Source organism: Mobula hypostoma, chromosome 1, assembly GCF_963921235.1.
Source record: "Mobula hypostoma chromosome 1, sMobHyp1.1, whole genome shotgun sequence".
Classification (NCBI taxonomy): Eukaryota; Metazoa; Chordata; class Chondrichthyes; order Myliobatiformes; family Myliobatidae; genus Mobula; species Mobula hypostoma.
This window is the reverse complement of record NC_086097.1, coordinates 92,083,730-92,108,952: the sequence shown is the minus strand read 5'-3', so window position 1 is coordinate 92,108,952 and position 25,223 is coordinate 92,083,730. Positions and strand designations below refer to the sequence as shown.

General features: G+C 42.2%; 1 protein-coding gene across 5 annotated transcripts in view; it reads left to right on the top strand.

The window, feature by feature from the left end:
- The window catches only part of ltk (leukocyte receptor tyrosine kinase), a 252,845-nt gene extending 228,198 nt beyond the window's left edge, over window positions 1-24,647 (top strand). For all 5 annotated transcript variants that reach the window (XM_063052657.1, XM_063052650.1, XM_063052662.1 and 2 more), the window contains 5 exons: window positions 572-664; window positions 2,405-2,506; window positions 7,196-7,330; window positions 19,498-19,588; window positions 22,336-24,647. In XM_063052657.1, coding sequence (XP_062908727.1) covers window positions 572-664; window positions 2,405-2,506; window positions 7,196-7,330; window positions 19,498-19,588; window positions 22,336-23,103 — 1,189 coding nt within the window. In that variant the 3' untranslated portion in view covers window positions 23,104-24,647. The remainder of the gene's footprint in view (window positions 1-571; window positions 665-2,404; window positions 2,507-7,195; window positions 7,331-19,497; window positions 19,589-22,335) is intronic.
- Window positions 24,648-25,223: the final 576 nt, after the last annotated feature.

Sequence of the window (25,223 nt, the reverse complement as noted above, 5' to 3'; positions counted from 1 at the left end):
CCAGCTGTGCGACAACAAAGGCTATGTGTGTGGGAGCATTTCAGTTACTGTGTGGCCATGCAGCTGAGAGGGAACATCCTATTAGGCACCACCCACACTGTCTGTGGAAGAATTGGCAGTTCCCACGTTGGCCTCATCCACTTCAAAACCTCACAAAATTGGACTGGAAACCAGGAGCCAGCTAAGAACAAAGTTGTAATTTTGGCTTTTATGTGGTTCCGTCTCTTGCTCTGGTTGGGACCGATATGATTTCTGTAGTTCCCATTGTTTTTATTGTAGCTGTGTCCATTGTTACTTCTGCAACTATATCCTGCTGGTAAGAGTTGTGGCTATTCTTAATGCCTTGTTGTTATTGAATGTCCACTATTATTACAGTTCTTGTGTCCTTTTTATTACAGCGCTGTATCCATTATTATGACTGCACATTTTCCTTGGTGTATCTATAACCTCTATTATTACTGTTGTTCTGTACATCATTTCAACAGTGCTGCCAGCCATTGCTATTCCTGTGATAGAGTTCAGCATGCTGGTGTCAGATTTATCTAACTCTTTTCTGGCTGGTTCCTCTCAGGGACATTGCAGCTAGGAATTGTTTATTAACCTGCACTGGACCCAAGCGAGCAGCTAAAATTGGAGACTTCGGGATGGCTCGAGACATTTACAGGTATCTTATATCCTTGCCAGTCTTGTGTTTGACATGAGTTGAATTTAACTGGTCCAGTCCATCCTTTAGATAGTATTTACTATAATCAAGTCCATGCCTTACTATCACAATGACTAGACACCAACCACTATGCTAGGATGCCGCCCTAATTGGAAGAGTGCAATGACTGGAGGATTATTGGTCTGGAGGAGGTTGCAGGGATAGGGAGGAGTGAAGAATGACTGAAGGCAAGATACGGAAGTAGATTGACAGGCCTTCCTTCCTTGCATATACTGTTGCTGCCCAGGTTGGGACCTGGCTGGGCTTGAACTCAGGACCATCTGCCTTGAAGTCCAGTGCTGATGCCACTACACCACCAGCCGACCCAATGCCTTACTATGTACAAACCCACTCACAAGGATGCATGATATACTTGACAAATTTAGTCTTTAGTGTGGTTCACCAAATCATTCTTCTTCAGTACTTCTCAGCTGTCTTGTATCTGGATGGGGCCATGCTCGATGGTTTCCTTAAATATATGTCTAGTTGCAGCTAAAGAATTATCTATAATGACTTCTCTTCTCAGTTAGGAATGATTACCTTTGCTGAGCCTGAAGGATGTCCCTTGTAGTGTTATCTGAGCCCATTGTCAGCTTCAGTATGCAGAGTGCCAGCATCAGCTTCAGTAAAGCACCCCTCACCTGTATTCGACTTGTCAGATAGCTTGTCTACTATTCAGAACAGAATGAGTTGAAATTTCCTCTGGCTGAATAGGCATTCTGGCCATGCTCAGTTACACAGATCTTGATGCCATCCCTGTCAGAGGCTTGTAACCTCGGCAATGGTGGTCCAGTGTGGTTGCAAATCCATGCTGTAGCTAAAGCAGTCTACTCCCACATCAATAAAATGATCTGATTCCACCCTCGGCTCAACTGCTGCTAACTACAGCTTTACCTTTCTTACCTTCGGATGTAAGTGTTCCAAAGCACTCCCAATTGTTCCACCCTCACGATACTCGATCTTAACTAAAAGCTCAGAGCAAGTTGAGCAGAGAAGTCCCATCCACTCATCACCCCTGTATTTGCTATCCTACATTGGTATTACCAGAGCAATATCTTTTTATTTCAAATTCCGCTGTATCGTCACTTCTCCTTATCTCTGTAACCTCCTCCAAACCACTTATCCTACGATCACTGCACTCTTCCACTTGGGGTGGCACAGCAGCATACTGGTTAGTGCAACGCTTTACAGTACCGTTGACCCCAGTTCAATTCCCACCAACTTCTGTAAAGAGTTTGTACGTTCTCCCCATGACTGCAAGAGTTTTCTCCACTGGTTTCCTCCCACAGTCCAAAGATGTACCCGTTGGTAGGCTAATTGATCATTGTAAACTGCCCCATGGTTAGGCTAGGGCTAAAGTGGCAAAGCTGGGCCTATTCCACACTCTATCTCAATAAATAAATAGATTCCCACCATGAAAATGTCCTAATTTTAATCTCACCGCCATTATGCTAAACACTTGAATCCCCTTTCTAGTCAGCCCCTCTAGTTTTCTTTTAAGACAGTCCTTAAAACCTACCTGTGCTAACATCTCCCTGTGTGGTCAAACCTTATTTGAGAATATACTTGTAAAGCTCCTTGGAATGTTTTGTTGTGAAATAAGCTGCAGAAGTGCCCGTGATTATTGCAGTTCATTCCTAAAACTCAGCTTAATTCCCAGATTCTCCTTGCGTAATCTGATCTCAATGTGCCTCTCTCCAGGGCGAGTTACTACAGGAAAGGTGGGCGCGCAATGCTGCCAGTCAAGTGGATGCCTCCAGAAGCTTTCCTTGAAGGAATCTTCACTTCAAAGACAGACACCTGGTAATGCAGCAGACATTTGCAACACCTAAAGCTCATGGCAGGTCATTCTGTGAAGTCAGCGTCTAACCAGTTGTGGCCAAACTCGTGCATGTTCTCTGTTCACTAAACCTTGCACCCCTGACAAGCTAAGGGTGCAAAACAGAGATGGCAGACATGGCACAAGTATTTACACCCACTAAAACAAATGAAAAATCAATAATAGTAATAATAATTGGCATCTGTTAGTCTCGTGAGACCATGGATTTGTGCCGTGGAAGGTTTCCAGGGCGCAGGCCTGGGGAAGGTTGTATGGAAGACCGGTAGTTGCCCATGCTGCAAGTCTCCCCTCTCCACACCACCGATGTTGTCCAAGGGAAGGGCACTAGGACCCATGCAGCTTGGCACCAGTTTTGTCACAGAGCAATGTGTGGTTAAGCGCCTTGCTCAAGGACACAACACGCTGCCTCAGCTGAAGCTCGAGCGAGTGACCTTCAGATCACTAGAACGACACCTTAACCACTTGGCCACGCGCCAACACGAAAAATCAATAGCAGCCCTACTATACTGAGAACATCTCTCATTACAATGAATTGTCTACAACAACGACAACAACAAAGGAGGTGTCAAACACTTTCATCCCTCCACTAGCCTGCAGGTCACCCTTGGACAAGATGTAGCAGTTGCTTAGCCCCCCTGATCAGGGTTACATGAAGCCATGGGAGCAGGTGGTGGATGGTTGTATCAGCAGCTGGTGCAGAACACAAGTCCTGGTTAAGTGACCACTGACTCCAGGCAGATAATCTCTGAAGAGTACTGATAATGGCTGGGATTATCAGCAAAAACACTGCCCAGAAAAAGGTTAATAACAAACTACTTCTGTAGAAAAATTTGCCAGGAACACTCATGGTCAAGACAACGAACACCTAAGTGATTGGCATGGCACATAATGAATGACAACTGTACCATGTCAAAGGGCTTGTTTGCAACCAATCCTGCTCACTGCTTGTGTTTTATTTTGTGTAATTAAATTTCTAGGTTAGGTTACTGTGATCAGCACCTAATAATTAGACAGATGCATCATTTATTCTAGATTTAAAAAATAATAGGTATCGCTTAGTTTGAAGTGGGTATACTTTAATGCTAAACAAGAGAAAATCTGCAGATGCTGGAAATATTTTAATGCTTGGAGTAAGGGTGATGAACCTAGAGCATGGATCAGTACATGGAACTACAATGTTGTAGCCATTACCGAAAATTGATGAAGTGAGGGACAGGAATCGGGGATTAATTTACCAGGTTTTCAAAGCTTCAGAAAAGAGAGAGGAGGAGGTAAAAGTGTGTGTGGGGGGCGGGGAGAGTTGCACTACTAATCAGGGACCATATCACGGCTGCACTCAGGGGAGACATAATGGAGGGGTCAGACACTGAGTCCATTTTGGGTGGAACTCAGGAATAGTAAGGATGTAATCACGCTGATGGGATTGTACTACAGACCCCCCAGTAGTCATTGGGACATTGATGGAACAGATATAAAATCAGATTAAGGAAATGTGTAAAAATAATAGGGTTATTGTCACAGGAATTTCAACTTCCCCAATATAAACTGGGACCACCTTAGTGTAAGGGGTTTAGTTGGGGCAGAATTTGTTAGGTATACCGAGGAAGGTTTTGTAAATCGATATGTGAATGGACCAATGAGAGGAGGGGCCGTACTGGACCTGGTGTTGGGTAATGAGCCTGGCTAGGGTGACTGACCTTTCAGTGGGTGAACAGTTAGGGAACCGTGGCCACAACTCCTGAGCTTTCAGATTAGCTATAGATAATGACAGATATAGTCCTTACAGGAGAGTTTTAAATTGGAGGAAATTACAAGGGCATTAGGCAGGAATTAAGAAGCATTAATTGGGAACACCTTTTCTCAGGCAAGTCCACATCAGACATGTGGAGAGATTTTAAAGACCAATTGCACAGAGTACAGGAAAGGTATGCTCCTGTTAGAAGGACAGATGGGGATGGAAAGATAAGGGAACCTTGGATGTCCAGAGAGACGATGAATTTAGTCAAGAAGAGAAAGGAAATGTATGTAAAACTTTGGAGGATAGGATCAAACAAAGCACATGAGGAGTACAAAGAAGCTAGAACGGAACTAAGAAGTGAATTAGGAAATCCAGGAGGGGCCATGAAAAGTTGTTGACAAGTAGGATTAAGGTGAATCCCAAGGCTTTCTATACCTACATCAAGAGCAAGAGGATAACTAGGGAGGGGGTGGGAGCTCAAGGATAAAGGGGGTGGATCATTTGCTTGGATGCAGAGAACATGAATGAGGTACTTGAGTACTTTGCTTCAGTGCTTACCAAGGAAAAGGATATGGTGGACCTGGAGATCAGTGCTGAGCGTATAAATATGTTAGGATATTTAGAGGTCAAGCAGGAGATAGTGTTGGGTCTCCTAATGAGTATTAAGGTGGATAACTCCCCTGGGCTTGATGGGATTTACCCCAGGTTATTGAAAAAGGCAAGAGATGAGATTTCTGGGATGTGGGCTGAGGAATGGCAGATGGAGTTTGACCCAAATAAATGTGAGGTGTTGCACCTCACTAGGGCAAATGCAAGGAGACAGTACACTGTTAAGGGCAAGATCCTTAACAGTGTTGCCAAGCAGAGAGATCTTGGGATCCATGTTCATAGCTCCTTGAAAGTGGCTATACAGGTCAAAAAAGTGGTTAAGAAGGCTTTTGGAATGTTGGCTTTTATTAGTTCAAAATCAGGAGGCTACGTTGCAATTTTATATGACTCTGGTTTGGCCACATCTGGAGTATTACATACAGTTCTGGTTGCCCGCTATAGGAAGGATGTTGAGTCTTTGGAGAGGCTGCAGAAGAGGTTTGTTTTCTCAGAAGCTGAAGGGAGATCTGATAGAGGTTTACAAAATTACGTGAGACATAGAGTGGACAGAGTGTATCTCTTTCCCAGGGTTGCAATGTCTAATACTGGAGGGCATGCATTGAAGGTGAGAGGGGTAGGTTCAAGGGGGATGCAAAAGGGGTAAGTTATTTTACTCAGTGTGGTGGATGTCAAGGGCATGCATATTTAGGATATAAACACCATCAGAATTTACTTTTTGCATCAGTAGCACATATTAAATTAACATAAATTATACATAACTCACCTGACAAGATAAACAAAACTAGACATAATGACATTAGTGCAAGTTGAGGGAAATTGAGTCCGAGGTAGAATGAAGGTCTTTTATTTCAGTTCGAGGACATGATGGCAGTGGGGAAGAAGCTGTTTGTTGAGAAGCAGTGAACGCTCAGACAAAATCTCAGTTTAATTGGGTGGGGGGGGGGAGGACCCTGAGATTTTTACTGATAATCCCTCAAACCTACCTAAAGGCAACTGAGACAATTGGAGACTACTCTGCACACTTCCCCTTATGTCAGGCATGCTCCAGCCAGAAGATGGTCTAGTTCTCATTGTGGGCATGCTTTGTCGGGGCCAGAAGCTTGGCAACACCCACAGGCTCCCCCCAGCTCACCCTCAGACAGTGTTGGTTGTTAATGCAAACGATGCATTTGACTCTATGTTTCAGTGCACACGGCACTGATACATCCAATTTCATCTAATCTAATTATTAACAGATGAGGTGCTGTATTCTTTGTCTGTACTTGAACCTCTTGCAAAATGATAGCCCTCCAACTTCCCCATGATTTCACTCATTCACTCAAAAGATCTAACTAGTCATGTGGGCTTGCCTCCATCCTGCCCACACATAAACCCTGCAACCAAATATTGCACAGCAACACCACAGAATAAAATTCAGGTCAGCTATAGTAAGATTGCTGCTTTTAGCTGAAAGTCCCTCTTCAAAGCCTCGGGTGTATTATCCAGGAAAACATGTCAGGGGCGGCTTGGTAGTGGAGTGATATACAGTACAGGCGACCAGGATTCGATTCCCACTGCTGCCTGTAAGGAGTTTGTATCTTCTTCCCATGACTGCGTGTGTTTCCTTTGGGTGCTCCGGTTTCCTCCCACAGTCCAAAGACTACTTGGTAGGTCAATTGGTTATCGTAAATTATCCCATCATGAGGCTAGGATTATATCGGGGGATTGCTGGTCTGCTGGAAAAGCCCATACCGTGCTCTATATTGATAAATAAATATTGAGAAATATTGAAATATTGGCGGTACCATCATTTGAATGAAAAGTTGAAACAAAGATCACCCCCAAACTTTCCTCTCAATTGCTTTAAAGGGTTCTGTGAGAAGTAGTTGCGAGGAAGTCAGTATTCCTAGTGACCTGATCACGTTTGTGATTCCACTGACAAGCATTGGTACCTGTGACAGGATTTCATTTTGCAATGAACTGAAATTAAAAACAGAAATTTAAAACAATGCAAATACTACAAATCTAAAATGAAAGAAGAAAAAGCTTCAGAGAGTGTCAATGGAAAAAAGAGAGAATTAACTTCAATCTGAAATGTTATGTCTGTCTCTTTCCCCAGGTGCTGCACAACCTGTGGAGTATTCCCAGCTTTTAGTTTCATATCTCACTACATATTAGTACTTAGTGACATTGTTAATATGAATCATATTGATACAATCCATGCTAAGTGTCACTACGTTATTAAATTCACACCAACTGGTTGTAAAGCACTTTGAGCCATGCTATAAAATTTCAAGTCCTTTCTTGCATTTGAATATCTCTGCAGGTCATTTGGGGTGTTGCTATGGGAGATCTTATCACTTGGATACATGCCCTATCCCTGCAAGAGCAATCAGGAAGTTTTGGAGTTTGTGACAAATGGTGGAAGGATGGATCCCCCTAAGAACTGTCCAGGACCTGTGTAAGTAATATCAAAAGGGTAACAAGACAAACTCCTGGATCAAAATGGACATTAAACATTTCATCAGCACATGGATGAAACTTGATGAGAAATGTTGCTGAATAAAGATTGTTAATTGTTTGAATATGGATCGATCTTAAGAAATTGCATCACGTACCAACTTTCAAACCTCCTGATTTTTACAGCTAGTAAAGTGCGTTAAAGTCATTATTGTAGGAAAAGAGGCAAGGTGTTTATGCATAGATTACACCACTTCAAACGCGGAGTTCATAATACTCCAATGTAAGCCCATATAAGACAATAAGACAAAGGAGAAAATTAGGCCATTTGGCCCATTGAGTCTGCTCTACCATTTGATCATGGTTGATTGATTTTCCCTCTCAACACCATTCTCCTGCCTTCTCCCTGTAATTCTGAAGCCCTGACTGATGAAGAACTTATCAGCTTCCAATTTAAATATACCCAATGACTTGGCTGGCTGTGGCAATGAATTCTACAGATTTGCCACACTGGCGAAGAAATTCCTTGCATCTTTGTTCTTTTTTCTATTCTGAGGCTGTGCCCACTGATTCTACACTCTTCCACTTTTGGAAACATCCTTTCCATGTCCACTCTATCTAGGCCTTTCAATATTCAATAGGTTTCAATAACATTCCCCTTCATTCTTCTGAACTCCAGCAATTCTAGGCAGCCTCCTCTAAACCCTCTCCAGTACCAGCACATCCTTCCATAGATATAGGGTCACAGGCCTTCTATATATTGCTGAGACCCGACGCAGACTGGGAGATCGTTTTGCTGAACACCCACGCTCTGTCTGCCAGAGAAAGCAGGATCTCCCAGTAGCCACACATTTTAATTCCACATCCCATTCCCATTCTGACATGTCTATCCACGGCCTCCTCTACTGTAAAGATGAAGCCACACTCAGGTTGGAGGAACAACACCTTATATTCCGTCTGGTTAGCCTCCAACCTGATGGCATGAACATTGACTTCTCTAACTTCCGCTAATGTCCCACATCCCCATCGTACCCCCTCCGTTATATACACACATTCTTTCTCTCACTCTCCTTTTTCTCCCTCTGTCCCTTGCCCATCCTCTGGGTTTTCCCCCCCTCCCCCTTTTCCTTGTCCCTAGGCCTCCTGTCCCATGATCCTCTCATATCCCCTTTGCCAATCACCTGTCCAGCTTTTGGCTCCATCCCTCCCCCTCCTGTCTTCTCCTATCATTTTGGATCTCCCCCTCCCCCTCCCACTTTCAAATCTCTTACTAGCTCTTCCTTCAGTTAGTCCTGACGAAGGGACTAGGCCTGAAACATCGTCTGCACCTCTTCCTAGAGACGCTGCCTGGCCTGCTGCGTTCACCAGCAACTTTGATGTGTGTTGCTTGAATTTCCAGCATCTGCAGAATTCCTCGTGTTTGTGAAATTATAGACCAGTTAGCCTGACTTCGGTGATTGGGAAGATGCCGGAGTCCATTATTTAAGATGAGATTTCAGGGTACTTGGAGGCACATTATAAAATAGGCCAAAGTCAGCATGGTTTCCTTCATGGGAAATCTTGTCTGACAAATCTGTTGGAATTCTTTGAGGAAATAACAAGCAGGATAGACAAAGGACAGTCAGTGGATGTTGTTTACTGATTTTCAGAAGGCCTTTGACAAGGTGCCACATGTGAGGCTGCTAAACAAGATAAAGAACCCATGGTATTACTGGAAATATACTATCGTGGCTAGAAGATTTGCTGAATGGCAGCTGGTAAAGAGTGGAAATAAAGGGAGCCTCTTCTGTTGTCTACAGGCAACTAGTGGTTTCTCGCACAGGCCAGTGTTGGGAGCGTTTCTTTTCACATTACATATCAATGATTTGGATGGCCGACTCGGCTTTGTGGCAAGGTTTGCGGAAAATACAAAGATAGATGGAGTGGCAGGTAGTTCTGAGCAAGAAGGGAGTCTACAGAAGCACTTAGTTTGGATAAGTGCAGATGGAATACAGTGCAGGGAAGTGTAGGGTCGTGCACTTTGGCAGATGAAATAGAAGCTGAGACTATTTTCCAAATGAAGCACAAATTCAGAAATCAAGGATGTAAAGGGATTTTGGCGTTTTGGTGTAGGATTCCATAAATGTTAACATGCAGGTTGAGACAGTGGTGAGGAAAACAAATGCAATGTTTGCATTCATTTTGAGAGGACTAGAATATAAGACCAGGGAGGAATGTAATGCTGAGGCTTTATAATGTATTGGTCAGATCGTGCTTGGTGTAATGTGAGTTTTGGTCCCCTTATCTAAGGAAACATATGCTGGCATTGGAGAGGGTCCAGAGAAAGTTCTTGAGAATGATCCCTGGAATGAAAGGGTTAATAAAAAGGAGCTTTTGATGTCTCTGGGCCTGTACTCACTGAAGTTTAGAAGAATGAGAGTGGATCTCATTGAAATCTATCGACTATTGAAAGGCCAAGAAGGAGTGGACATGGAGAGCTTGTTTCCTATATTAGGAGAGTCTAGGACCAGAGGGCACAGTCTCAGAATAGATGTCCCTTTAGAATAGAGATGAGGGGGAGTTTCTTTACCCAGAGGGTGGTGTATCTGTGGAATTAATTGTGGAGGCCAAATCACTGGATATGTTTAGAGAGGAGGTTTATTGATTCTTGATTTGTAAGGGTATCAAAGATTACAGCTGAGTAGGGGGAAGGCAGGTGAATATGGTTGAGAGGCATAATATATCCACCAAGAGGAAATGGCAGAGCAGACTCAGTGGACCAATGGCCTAATTCTGCTCCTATGTTTTATGGTTTTATGGATTCAAGGGCCTGAATGACATCCTCCTATGTCTTAAGTAAATATGGAAATACATGAAAATGTTAAAGGTACCGTTGTAATCTTCAATAATCAAAAAAAGGAATTTTAGCTATGAAATCTCTTTTTCATTATGGCTCAGTAAATTCTAGAACAGCGGTCCCCAACCACCGGGCTGCAAAGCATGTGCTACCGGGCCGTGAAGAAACGATATGATTTGGCGATATGAGTGAGCTGCACCTTTCCTCATTCCCTGTCACGCCCACTGTTGAGCTTGAATGCATGCGAGGTCATTACCCATGCGTCATCCATGTCAGCACGGGAGGGAGATCAACTCCTCGAGCTTGCAAATGACGGCGGGCTGAAAAGTATGTTTGACATAACATCTCTGCTGGCATTCTGGATCAAAGTCAAGGCTAAATATCCTGAGACAGCCACAAAAGCACTGAAAACGTTGCTTCCATTTCCAACATATTTCTGCAATGAATGCAACGAAAACTAAATTGCGGAATAGACGGGACATAAGGAACCCCGTTCGAGTATCGCTGTCTCCCATCACCCCCGATGGGACCATCTTGTTGCAGGAAAACAAACCCAGGGCTCCCACTGATTCAGCGATATTGGTGTGTTGCAATGATTTTATATGTTCATACGGGGAAAATACGTGCTGTGCGTTTAATATCCAAGTGTTCCCTTAAAATGTTATGATGCTATTGACTTATATAACCATATAACACTTACAGCACAGAAACAGGCCATCTCTGCCCTTCTAGTCCATGCCGAACACTACTCTCACCTAGTCCCACCGACCTGCACTCAGCCCATAACCCTCCATTCCTTTCCTGTCCATATACCTATCCAATTTTTCTTTAAATGATAATATCGAACTTGCCTCTACCACTTCTACTGGAAGTTCGTTCAACACTTACTTCAAGCTCCCCTGATAGTTGATTTATCACTACATTCATGCGAGGAAAATATGCGCTGTGTGCTTAATATTAAATTTGTTAGATAAACCCTTTCAGAAACGAAATTGAGTGTATTAGCCACTTATCACCTATATTCGGGTCGTGATTAACCCCCCCCCGAACAGAATCACCAAAAAAACGATTTGTAGAAAAAAATCGGCACATACACGCATGTGCAGGTCTCGCATGCGCAAGTCGCGCAAGTCACGCATGCGCACTGGTGCCAGCGCAAGGCTTCATGGGCATTGTAGTCTTTCTTGGGATAAACCCAATGTATTTGACTGCTACTCTTGTCCGTTGGCAACCCTACACCCCCCCCAATATTAAACCGGTCTACTTTGCAAAAAAGGTTGGGGACCCCTGCTCTAGAATTCTGCAGAGGCTACACAATGACATCCTTCAGCACTTATAGGGAAAACATAGTCTCTTAAGTTGAGGTGAATGACTTGGCTCCAATATAGAAACATCAAGAAACTGGAGACAAGGGCAGAAGAGCACAACAAATGCAAAGTTAGTCTTGTTTCATTGGCCACACCATCTCCTCTGAGTCCACAGATAATGTACACTATTTCATTAACTTGCATGTACTCTATCCATATAGTTCATGCTGAGGGACTAATTGCACTGTCAAGGTTGTTATGTTTTGGATGAAATGTTAAACCAAAATCCTATCTAAGTCTTCCATTGGTTTAAATGAGTTGGTGTCACAAAACAGCAATGAACAGAGGAGCCCTCCGAGGTCCTCTGGCCAATTTCCATCTCTCTGCTATTATCACTGAATCTAATCATCGGATCATTATTACATTGGTGTGTAGGGAGTCTGTAATGTACTACTTGCTTGCTGTGTTTTCTACATTATAACATCAGAATTAGGAGCAGTAGGCCAGCTAGCCATTCAAGCATGCTCCAGATTTCAACACAATCTTCTGCCTCAACACCCTTTTCATGCACTGCTCCTGTATGCTTTGATCCCTTTAATATCCTCCTTTGTATCCATCAATGAGCTCCTTGAAAAAGGCTTATCGGGGGGGGGGGGACTTCCGGGTCATCAAGGGAATGGCGGCGTAAGGAAAAGGTCTCTCGACAAAAAAGAAGGTAAACTGCCCCAAAATCGAATTTAGACAAATACTTAATATTGTATAACTATATTAATAAAAGGGGCAAGGATGATGTCTAAGAACAAGAATAAAAAGTCCGCTTCGAAGGCTGATAAACATAAAGAGATGCAGCAAGGCGACGGGCCTAGCTCCCCCACGGCAAGCCAGGACGGAGATAATGAGGGGGAATCGGTGACTCTGTCTTTGATTCTCGGAGAGATTTGCGAGTTCCGACAAGATAACAGCAAACAGCTGGAAGATATTAAAGGAGAAATAGTAAAAACTAACTCGCGGATAGATGAAGCCGAAGCGAGGATTGTTGGAATTGAAGAGAAGCTACAAAACGCCGAGGAAGTGACAGCAGAAATGCTGAAGCTACAAGACCAGCTCCAGTGGAAACTAATAGATCAAGAAGGCCGCTCGAGAAGGGAAAATGTGAGGATCTACGAAGTTCCCGAAGGAACTAAAGGTAAACCCGGATTGATGATTCCCTTCATGGAGAAGCTGCTTAGAGAGAACCTTGATATACCGGCCGCAAAAGACCTACGGATAGAAAGGGCTTACCGTGCGTTGGCACCACAGCCTCAGGCAGGCGCCCAGCCCAGATCGATTCTGATCAGATTGCTCAGTTACAGAACGAAGGAAGAGGTGCTTAAAAGAGCATGGCAAAAGAAAGGTTTCATGTGGAACAACTGCAAAATCAGTTTAGACCACGACTACGCACCGGGGATTCTAGCCAGACGGAAGGAATATACGGAAACACGGAGAGTCCTGAAGGAAAACAACATCAGATTCCAGACCCTGTATCCAGCTCGGCTGAGAGTCTTTTACGACGAAGGGACAAAAACTTACGCTACGGCGGAGGAGGCAAGGTTGGACCTGGCGGACCGGGGACTACCTATTAAAGTTATCACCCAACCGGAGTCGCTACTGGAGAGGATTCGGCAGAAGTCGCGGCAGTTAGTGGGGCGAGGACGCTCCACTCGAACCAGAGTGTCAAACTACAAGGAAAAGCTGCAAATATTCAGACGCGAATGTACAGAGAATACAGATTAATTAAGAGAAATGACTGAAAAGAGTAAATCGGACTTAAAAGTAAAATGAAAACTGGTAACTGAAAATAAACTAGGTGGAATAACTTGAATGATAGCAATATGGTCGAGACATAAATAGGAGAAAATTCTCTATGATTATTGAAACTGTTGAGGGCCCTCTAACACAGGGTGAAGATAGAGGTTATCCCTCTGAACTGAGGCGGGTCGGTGCTCAGGCCTCACTGTGGGAAGTCGGGAAAAATTTTCAAATGTTATACGTTCAGAAATGTCTAGGGTGTGGTTATATGTCTTGGTTTCCTGTTGAGAAGGGATTGCTTACTGTTTGGTTAGAGAAGGAGAGTGCTTTTTTTCTACTAGAGAAAAATGCAAACTGAATTGGTAAAAATAATTTCCTATAATGTTAATGGGGTTTTGAATCCAATTAAAAGAAATAAGATTATGTCTAAATTGAAAAAAGAGAGGGCACAAATAGCTTTCCTCCAGGAAACACATATGAGCCAATCTGAACATGGAAAATTAAAAAGAATGGGCTTTAAGCATGTATTTTATTCATCATATAAATTGAGTCACAAAAGAGGGGTAGCTACTTTAATATCAAGTACTCTTAATTATGAACATATTTCAGAGACTAGAGACAAAGAAGGACGGTTTGTAAAAATCGCAGGAAGAATAGAAGGTACAGAAATAACATTGCTGAATGTTTATGCTCCTCCAGGTAGTGAATGGTCATTTTATAGACACATTTTTGACCTAATGGTCAGTTCTCGAGGGGTAGTAATTTGTGGAGGGGATTTTAATATTAGATTAAATCCTATATTAGATTCTTCAAGAATAGTTACTCAGAATAAACCTCTGACTCGGAAAGTGAATTCATTGATGGAGGAGTTGGGAATTATAGATGTCTGGAGGGAATTACACCCTACTAGTAAAGATTATACATATTACTCTTTCCCTCATTCAGCCTATTCAAGGATAGACTATTTCTTTATCTTTAATACAGATAGACTCAGGATAAAAAACTGTAATATTGCAACAATTGATCTGTCGGATCATAGCCCAGTCTCTATGTCTCTAATCCTGGAAAGGAAAATGAGGAAAACACTATGGAGGCTAAACTCACATATACTCAATAACCCGAAAGTAATGGAGAGATTAAGGGGAGAAATCAAAGAATATCTAGACCTTAATGACACGGGAGAAACATCACCAGTGATTTTATGGGATACATTGAAAGCTGTACTGAGAGGGAAAATTATTTCCATTACTACTCACATGAAAAAAATCAATGCACAAAAATTAGCAGACCTTCAAGGAAAATTAAAACAACTTCAAGTTGTAGATAGCAACAAAAGTAATTCAAATCGAAAACAGGAAATTAGGAAATGGCAAAGTGAAATTGATGATATTTATACATTGGAAACTCAAAGAAATTTTCTTTACCTGAGACAAAAGAATTATGAAGTAGGAGGTAAATCAGCTAGATTATTAGCATATAAATTATGAAAACAACAAGCAGACAATACAATTCATAAAATAAAGAATCCAAAGACAAAGCTTGTGGAGAGTACAATAGGGAAAATTCAAGAGAGTTTTGAAACATATTATCGAGAGCTGTACTCCCAACCCCGGGCCCCCAATGAGCCCTATATAGACAGTGTATTGAAATTTTTAGATCTACCTAAACTTACAGATTTACAAAATGAAAGTTTATTAGAACCAGTAACTGTCAAAGAACTGAACGTGGCCATCTCTAGGTTAAAGGCTGGAAAGTCCCCGGGTTCTGATGGGTTTACCTCAGAGTGGTACAAGTCCCTGAAGACACAGTTAGCCCCATTACTACTTAACACCTTTAATTGGATCTTGCAGAGATGAGAAACTCCACCTTCCTGGAGAGAAGCGATTATTTCAGTTATTCCTAAAGAGGGTAAAGATAAACTAGAATGTGGCAATTATCGGCCAATTAGTGTTCTTAATTTAGATTACAAACTATTTACATCTATATTAGCGCGCAGATTGGAAAAGCTTTTACCTGGCCTAATCCATTTAGACCAGACTGGATTTATTCAACAAAGACAAACACAGGACAACACAAGGAGAACTCTGCACATATTAGAACAGGTTAATAAGAACGAGACAGAGACAATGGTAGTAGGATTGGACGCTGAGAAAGCTTTTGATTCGGTTAGTTGGGCATTCCTATACAGAGTGTTAGGAAGATACGGCTTTCAAGAAAGGTTTATTTAAGTAATTCAGACTGTATATGACGGCCCTACAGCCCGAATTAAGATAAATGGGGATCTCTCTGACTCCTTCATTTTAGAGAGAGGCACTAGACAGATATGCCCAATTTCTCCTCTCCTTTTTGCGCTATATATTGAACCACTTGCCCAACTAATAAGACAGAGCGAAATCGTAAAAGGTATCAAGGTGGCAGGGATTGAACAGAAAGTGGCGTTATTCGCAGATGATGTTTTGGTCTATCTGAGTGAACCAGAAAAATCATTTATAGGATTGTTTACACTGTTGGATGACTTTGGGAAAATATCAGGTTATAAAATAAATGTAAAGAAAATGCAGGTTATGTCCCTAAATTATACACCATCCAAAAAAATTGCAGGATACATACGATCTTAAGTGGGAAGCTAAATCATTAAAATATTTAGGAATAACCCTGCCGAAGGATCTTTCAACACTGTCACAGGTAAATTATGGGCCATTAATCTCAGAGATAAAAGCAGATATGCATAGATGGAATCTTATCCCCTTTTTAAGTTTAAATTCAAGGATAAATACTATAAAAATGAATATTCTTCCTCGGTTATTATATCTTTTTCGTACTTTACCAGTGGAGGTGGATGATAATCAACTCGGAATGGGACAAATGGATTTCCCGCTTCATTTGGCAAGGAAGGAAACCTAGAATTTGAAATAACACCTTACAGTTAGGGAAGGAAGGAGGAGGTATGGTTCTTCCTTGCCTGAGAAATTACTTTTATGCCTCACAGATAACCCCTCTGTTATATTGGTGTAATAGGGAATATAAGGCTAGATGGAAGGAAATAGAATTTGGATTAGTTGACAGTTTTCCTCTTCAGGCCTCAATAGCTGACAAAGGATTGATGGCCCAGTTGGAAAAATTTAATAATGCTTGGATAAATCTTACATTAAAAGTATGGCAGAAGGTGGTTAATTCATGTGGAATTAATAACATGTTAAAACTCTTTAGATGGTGTGCATATGATACCGAATTCCTTCCCAACAGAGGAGATAAAAGATTTGAGCTATGGATAAAGAAAGGTCTTACAACCTACCTCTCATTTATAGATAAAAGAGTATTACAAAGTTTCCAAATCCTGCAGGACAAACATGGCCTAGAACATAATGACTTTTTTAGGTACCTTCAAATACGAAACTATGTTAACCAGAGTTGTAGATATACAGACCTATCAACAGTAGAATTAGAATTTTTCAAGATTCTGAATTCGGCTTGCAGTTCAATACCTAGTAAATCAGTCTCTCACCTATATAATGCACTCTCCCATGCTAAAAATGTAAATACACTGTATATTAAAGAGAAGTGGGAGAAAGAAGCGGGGTTGGTACTTTCAGAGGAGGCTTGGGGGAAAATCTGCAGTTTTCAATGGTCCTCGACTAATTCTTTGACTTGGAGAGAACATTGTTGGAAAAACATTATAAGATACTTCAAGACCCCATATCAGGAAAAATATAAAGATACAAATGTGATGTGTTGGAGAAGGTACGGCTCCAAGGAGGCAAATGATTTTCATATTTTCTGGGATTGCCCTAAATTAAGTCTATTTTGGGAAGGTATTCATAGAACATTAGTTAAGGTACTTAGGTCCCAGATACCTCTGAACTTTGAGACGCTCTATTTGGGGCATGTATTGTTCCTTGAACAGAAGGAAGATATAAAGTTGCTGCAGGCCCTCTTAGCGGCAAGTAAGAAATCAATCACTAGAAAATGGCTAAATCCAATACCACCTACATTAGAAGATTGGTACGAAATTATCTTGGAAATATTTAAAATGGAAAAGTTGACTTACTCCCTGAGAACTCAAAAAGAAACATTTTATCAAATCTGGAATAAATGGATTGAATATATAACCCCAATGCGAGCAGACTTTAGATGACTCTCCTAATGATTTATATTGCTGTTCTCATCAACACAGTAATATTGCTAACGTAAGCACCCCTAGTCTAATGGCAGGCAGTGACTAGTGGGGTACCGCAAGGCTCAGTGCTGGGACCCCAGTTGTTTACAATATATATTAATGACTTGGATGAGGGAATTAAATGCAGCATCTCCAAGTTTGTGGATGACACGAAGCTGGGTGGCAGTGTTAGCAGTGAGGAAGATGCTAAGAGGATGCAGGGTGACTTGGATAGGTTGGGTGAGTGGGCAAACTCATGGCAGATGCAATTTAATGTGGATAAATGTGAAGTTATCCACTTTGGTGGCAAAAATAGGAAAACAGATTATTATCTGAATGGTGGCCGATTAGGAAAAGGGGAGGTGCAACGAGACCTGGGTGTCATTATACACCAGTCATTGAAAGTGGGCATGCAGGTACAGCAGGCAGTGAAAAAGACGAATGGTAGGCTGGCATTTATAGCAAGAGGATTCGAGTACAGGAGCAGGGAGGTACTACTGCAGTTGTACAAGGCCTTGGTGAGACCACACCTGGAGTATTGTGTGCAGTTTTGGTCCCCTAATCTGAGGAAAGACATCTTTGCCATAGAGGGAGTACAAAGAAGGTTCACCAGATTGATTCCTGGGATGGCAGGACTTTCATATGAAGAAAGACTGGATGAACTGGGTTTGTACTCGTTGGAATTTAGAAGATTGAGGGGGGATCTGATTGAAACGTATAAGATCCTAAAGGGATTGGACAGGCTAGATGCAGGAAGATTGTTCCCGATGTTGGGGAAGTCCAGAACGAGGGGTCACAGTTTGAGGATAGAGGGGAAGCCTTTTAGGACCGAGATTAGGAAAAACTTCTTCACACAGAGAGTGGTGAATCTGTGGAATTCCCTGCCACAGGAAACTGTTGAGGCCAGTTCATTGGCTATGTTTAAGAGGGAGTTAGATATGGCCCTTGTGGCTACAGGGGTCAGGGGGTACGGAGGGAATGCTGGGGTGGGGTTCTGAGTTGGATGATCAGCCATGATCATAATAAATGGCGGTGCAGGCTCGAAGGGCCGAATGGCCTACTCCTGCACCTATTTTCTATGTTTCTATGTTTCTATGTTTAAATGTTTTTTTTTGGAAAATAGAGAATTAACACAAGTAAAGGGAAAGATTTGGGAAAGGGATAAAAAAAAATGAAAAAATTAAGTAAATAAGTACATAGGGATTGGATAATTATGTCTGCGGGCAGGAACAAGCACGAACAAATTTGGATATAAACACCTACAATGGTTGGTATATAGGCTTGTATGCAACATTTTGGACCAGCGGAAATGGTCCAGAAGGGTTGTATGGAAACTATTATTACCATTTTTCTTAACAACTAATTTCATTACTTAGCCTAATAGGTTAGATTTACCACAGTACATAATTATCTATTTAAATGTTTATTTTCCTTTTATATCATCTCAATGTGTACTTAAGAATGTATAAATAATTGTAGTTTTATACATATAAAAAAATGGAAAAGGTTATATGTGTGAAAAAAGTACATGATAATTGTGAATTCCTTATCCAAATAAAAATAAAATTAAAAAAAAGAAAAAGGTTTATCAACCCTTCAGGTTTGAGAGCTCCAATGATTCACTACCTTCCAGGATTTCTTGGAGAAATTCCCAGTGTCTTTTTCTGTAACTGCAATACCCTAGATTCCTCATCCAAAGGAAACATCCTACCCAGCCTGATGATATCTGTAAGAATTTTGTAAGTTTCTATGAGGTTCACTTCCCATTTTGCTAAACTTGAGAAAATACTTGTCTATTCTATTCAACTTCTCCTGTATGATCAACCCACCATCCTTGGAAGTAGTCTGAGAAATCTTTGTACATCCTCTGCAGCATGCATTCTGGGTAAGTAGACCAAAACTGTAACTAGTTCTCCAGATTTGGACTCTCCAGGGTCCAATATAATTGTAGCAAGACATCTATGCAGTACTCCTATATTCAATAAAGGTCTTTGCTTCAAATGTGCACAATTAGCTGCAAAATACTAAGCTGTCCTGAGACTGTACAGTTTGAATGAACTTATCTGGTAACCTTCCTTTAGATATCGTATCATGACCCAGTGCTGGCAGCATTCACCTGAACATCGGCCAGATTTCTCCACTATTTTGGAAAGAATTAACTACTGTACCCAGGTAGGAAGCTCAGTATGTATTCAGTAGAAATATTAGAATAAACATTGTCAGCTGCAGAAGCAACTGTGTAGAAGATAACTTCCATAATTCTTACATTAAAACAGGAACAATATTGACAACGTTCTTTGTTGGCCATCAGTCACAACTGTCAGCTATTTTGCATTACAGTAAAATATCAGCTCCATCACAAAAGTCCACTAACCACCCATCTCTTTCTCAGGCAGCTATCTAGTTTCCCTTTCACAAGGATGTTTAACACACTGATCCAGGCTGCAGCCATCTAACCATGAATGGCCAGTCTTGAGCTAGGCTCTGTGGAAATTGGTGGTTAAAGAACATTGGGTATCATATAGATGAAGAAATAAATTTTTGACTTAATGGTAACATAGACATTAGACTCTTCTTCTGTGACCTGGTTGATATCCAAGGATTCTTCATGAAAAATCAAAAAGAAAATTGTTTCAAAGGCAACAAATGCAATGGGTAAAAGGAGTTAGCCAAATTGAATCTGAGACAGGACTATGAAGACCCTTTACTGGAATTGGGGCTGCGATCCAGTTGGATACTGGTTCAAGTGAACATCAACTGAGCATCTTTATAAAGAATGACATTTCAGAACAAGAAATTTAGTCTACACAGGGTATAAAAACTGTACAGGACTGAAGGATAGTTCTGGATAGAGGATAGAACAGGAAAGATTCAAATGCGTCAGGCAACGTCTGTGGAGGGGGGAAGGGATTAAACTCGATGACCCTCCTCTGTGTGAAAGACAGCGATGAAAGTTCGTTGGTCTAAAATGTTTAATCTCTTTCTGTCTCCGTCATGCTGCCTGCCCAGTTAAGTAGTTCCATCTTTCTCAGCTCTTACTTCAGATTTACACCTAGTGTATTTTGTTTTCTGAATTAGATTAACAACAACTGGTGTCCAGGCATCCTAAAAGAACAGGTGTGGTCAAATGACTCATACGGAATGAATCAATATTGCTGACTTGATCAGTCTTTTCCCTGCAACATTCAACTTATGGCTTAAGAAATACCGGTCTTGGACTTCGGGTCTATAGATTAGTGAATAGCTGCAGCCATTGCTGGAGTGGTTCTACAAGAACTATCATTCATGGTTTGACATGAATCAAAATCTATTTAGTGTGTTACAGCCGGATTCATGGGCTTAATAATAATGGTCCCCAATTTCACCAAGATTGTGGATAAGAAACACTAAGATAACATAATCACTTACTGTTGGTGTGAGGAACTCATCTGGCAAGGATCACACAATATTAACTAGCATTTATATACTTACTTTAACATGGGAAAGATCCTGAGAAGCTTCACGGAAGTGCTATCAGTAAGAACGTGAAGGCAAGTCACGAAATGAGACATGAGCGTAGATGATCGCAAGCTTTTAACTGAATAGAAGAATGAAGCAGAGAAAGAGTGCATTTAGGGAGGGAACTCCAGAGTTTCAGGGCTTGGGTAGGTGATGGCACAGGTAACAGCAGTAAAGTGGAGAAACTGGAATTGCTATTGGCAGAGAGCTCAGAGTTGGATGAATGCAGAATGGGTGGGGAGTAGACTGTAGCACTGGAATAAGTTATAAAGATGGGATGAATTAGTTGCACATCAGATTTTGAATATGACTAAAATTTTTAATTTAAAGTGTGGTTGCTCTGGTAATCAACCAAGATTGAACAACACCAAAATTTTAAGAATTTCTTTACGAAGGATGGAAAAATATTTTCACGATAGTATTTCAATGTGCTTAACAACCCAGAAAACGTGAATGAGGTTTATTGACTCTCACAAACAGCAGCAGGCTCACTACCAGATAATTTAATTCTAGTATTGGCCAAAACACTAGGGCAACACTACTATGACCATAAGAAGCAGGAACAGATCTGATTTTCTTAACCCAATTCCTCCACCTTTCCCAATTATCCTTGACCCACTTGCCAATCAAGAATCTGAATTTAACATCACTGGTGTACGTTAGGGAATTTGTTGGCAGCAGTAGATTGCAATACAATATAAAATTATTATAATTTATTATAATGTATGGCAATTATAATGAATAATTATAATAAAATTACATCATTCTCTGCCTTAAATATATCTAATCACGAACTCCACAGATTCACCACCCTCTAGCTATAGAATTTTTCCATCTCAGTTTTAAGGGACGTCCTTTATTTCTGAAGCTGTGCCCTCGGTTCCTAGACTCTCCTACTAATGAAAACCTCCTCCCCAGGTCCACTCTATCCAGTCCTTTCAGTATGCAGTAATGAGATTCCTCTTCATCATTCTGACTCCATTCTCTCCTCTCCTCCCTCCCCCCACCACCCAGAATCATTCTTGGGAACCTCTTCTGGACCCTCTCCACAGTCAGTTTGTCGTTCCTTTGATACAAGACACAAAATGTGCTCACAATATTGCAAATGCAGACTAAACAATGCCTTATAAAGCCTCAACAGTACACCCTTGCTTTTATATTCCAGTCCTCTGGAACTGAATGCCAACATTGCATTTGCCACCCTTCAATACTGACTCATCCTGCAAGTTAAGGGAGTCAGTGAATGCAGGTCAATAGAAGGAATGAAAACAGCCTGTGTGTTACTTTACGTGACTTGGAGACTTGGATTTAATATTTCTTCGGGAAGCTGAGCGTGCATAGGTGGGCATTTTTAAGAAAGGAGGAGAGTGGAGTTTAAAGCGTGTATTGAAAGTTTTGTTTTGCATTGTGTGTTGACTTAGGATCCGGACATTGTGAACACACTCCTCCCTGTTGAGAATGAGCCTTCCTGCGAAGAAGAAGGAGGTACAGTGATGCGGCCTGACAGCTCCAGCGGTCTGACTCCCCTGAAGGTCGATACAAACCTTGCGCCTCAAATTACCTGTCAGGTGCCCGAGTTTCTGCACGCTGGGGCAAAGCTTCAGTGCCCTCGGGAGCCATTGAAGAGAGGCAACTTTGGTGGCAGCGTGGAGACGGGCTCGCTTGGCCGCGATTGGCATTGCCAGGATCCCGAGGCCAATACCCGCCCCGATGCTAAGCCTCGGCGAGGGCAGATGCTACAGAACCACTCCAAAACCCTCTGGAACCCCACTTACGGCTCCTGGATCTCCGAGAGCTTCAGCCAAGCCGCGGCGGTGGAAGGGGCTGGGAAGCCCCCTGCCTCCCCCGAGCATGATGACTCGGGATTGGATTGCAACGGCAGCTCGCCGCCCAGCTCTCGGGAGTCGCCCTCCCCTATCGGTCACTATACACCCCTGGAGATAGGCGGGCTGGCGCTGGCCAAGCTGCAGAGCTTCCCATGCGGAAACATAAACTATGCTTATGACAGTCTGGGCTGCGACGCTGATGGGGAGCGACTCTCAACTGAAGCCAGTGACGAGAATGGTCCAAAGCAGAAGACCCTGCCCCTGAATAAAGAGATGGATTGTCTTAGCAACCCGGAGAAGATGACAAGAGATCGCGACTCGGGCCTCTCACTGTCTGAGGACCTCAGCATCACCCCCGTGTAGAAGCCAACCCATGTGTGCAACGTTGCATGAATTAGCCAAGTTCGGCCTGAATGTTGAAGTAAAATATACCATTTCCATTGACCACTGCACTCAGATTATCAAGTAGCCGCCTTACGTCAATCTTCAAGATAAGATTGAAAGGCTGTTAGGTCGCTAGTCAGAAAACTGCATATTTGTTTTACTGCTGAGAGCTTGCTGGACTCTGCGGTCATCGCTTACTGGCACTTAAGAGACTTTTCCCGCGGATCTCGTCGACGAATATGGGACACGCTATGTATCGCCGCATCGGACCGGCGAAGTAATTTCACACAGCGGAGAGGAGCAGTTGAAAACTGAAGTTAAGCATGAGTCTCGACAGTCTGAAGTCTACAGCGACCTCCAAAATATAAGATCAGATGTGGGATCGAACTCTTAAACCCCGCATCTTTAGGAGTTACTAATACAGACTGGAATTACATTTCCAACATTCTGCCTAGTATTGTATCTTATCCAATTTAATTCCCAACTACAAACACCTGTTTCGAAGTAGTGTTCTTAAATTAACTGAGATGCATGTCTCGGGCTTTCGGATTTAGATGCAGTTAGTGAGTCATTGACTGTCTGCGGTAAACATTCGTCAAAATATTTTTTGATTAAAAAGCACGTATTAACGCGCGTGAAATGAAGACAGGAAGTACAATAATTTGAGATGATCGGGTCGGGAACGGAAGCAAGTGTTTTTACTGTTTCTGAAACAAAGTGTAACCCGCTTATCGTTCTGTCAAATGCTTGCAGGGGTTCCCAATCCAGGGTCCGCGGACCCTTGGCTTAATGGTATTGGCCCATGGCATAAAAAACGTTGGGACCTCCTGCCTTAAAGCCTCATCTTGAAAATTTATTTCTGATTTTTCGGTAGAAGGCACTCTTTATCTTGAAACGGGAAATGAATCTGTGAGGACTATTTGACTCAACATTTGCGGCTTTGTAAATGAGGGCTTCTTTAATCTTCCTTTCACACACGTCCTCATGAAAGAAGAGTTTACAGTATATGAAAACGTTGACTTCACATTGCACAGCCGCGTCTCCCACTAGGGGGGCAATGTCGAACGGAAGGGCGCAATTTTATTTTCCGGAGTCTATGGGAAGGGTTTCGACCTGAATAATCGCCCGCCCATTTCCCTCCGTAGATTCTGCCGGACGCACTGGGTTCCACCAGCGCTTTGTGTGTTGTCCAGATCATCAGCACCTGCGGTCAATGATGTCTCGATTATATTTTCACTGTTTTACATACGCCTTGCTGCTTCGCTAAAGAGGGATTGGAGCACATGAACAACGAATTGGAATGGGTCATTCACCTGGTAACCAACAGAATTCAAGAGAACGTTTAAAGAGTAAATACGGCAACATTGAAGCTGAACACCGAAACAGGAAGGCTCCGAATAAGGTTTTTTTGCAGGACAAACAATTGGGATCATTTGCAACGAATTTTTATTCAAAGTGTTTGAACTGGATCAGCAAATATTTATTTTGTGGTAACACACGCAAAAAATGCTGGTGAACGCAGCAGGCCAGGCAGCATCTATAGGAAGAGGTACGGTCGACGTTTCGGGCCGAGACCCTTCGTCAGGACACAGGGTCTCAGCCCGAAACGTCAACTGTACCTCTTCCTATAGATAGTCATAGTCATACCCATACTTTATTGATCCCGGGGGAAGTTGTTTTTCGCTACAGTTGCACTATAAATAATTAAATAGTAGTAAAACCATAAATAATTAAATAGTAATATGTAAATTATGCCAGATGGAAATAAGTCCAGGACCAGCCTATTGGCTCAGGATGTCTGACCCTCCAAGGGAGGAGTTGTAAAGTTTGATGGCCACAGGCAGGAATGACTTCCTATGACGCTCTGTGCTGCATCTCGGTGGAATGAGTCTCTGGCTGAATGTACTCCTGTGCCCAACCAGTACATTATGTAGTGGATGGGAGACATTGTCCAAGATGGCATGCAACTTGGACAGCATCCTCTTTTCAGACACCACCGTCAGAGAGTCTGATGCTGTCTGGCCTGCTGTGTTCACCAGCATTTTTTGTGTGTGTTGCTTGAAATTCCAGCAGCTGCAGATTTCCTCGTGTTTGTGTTT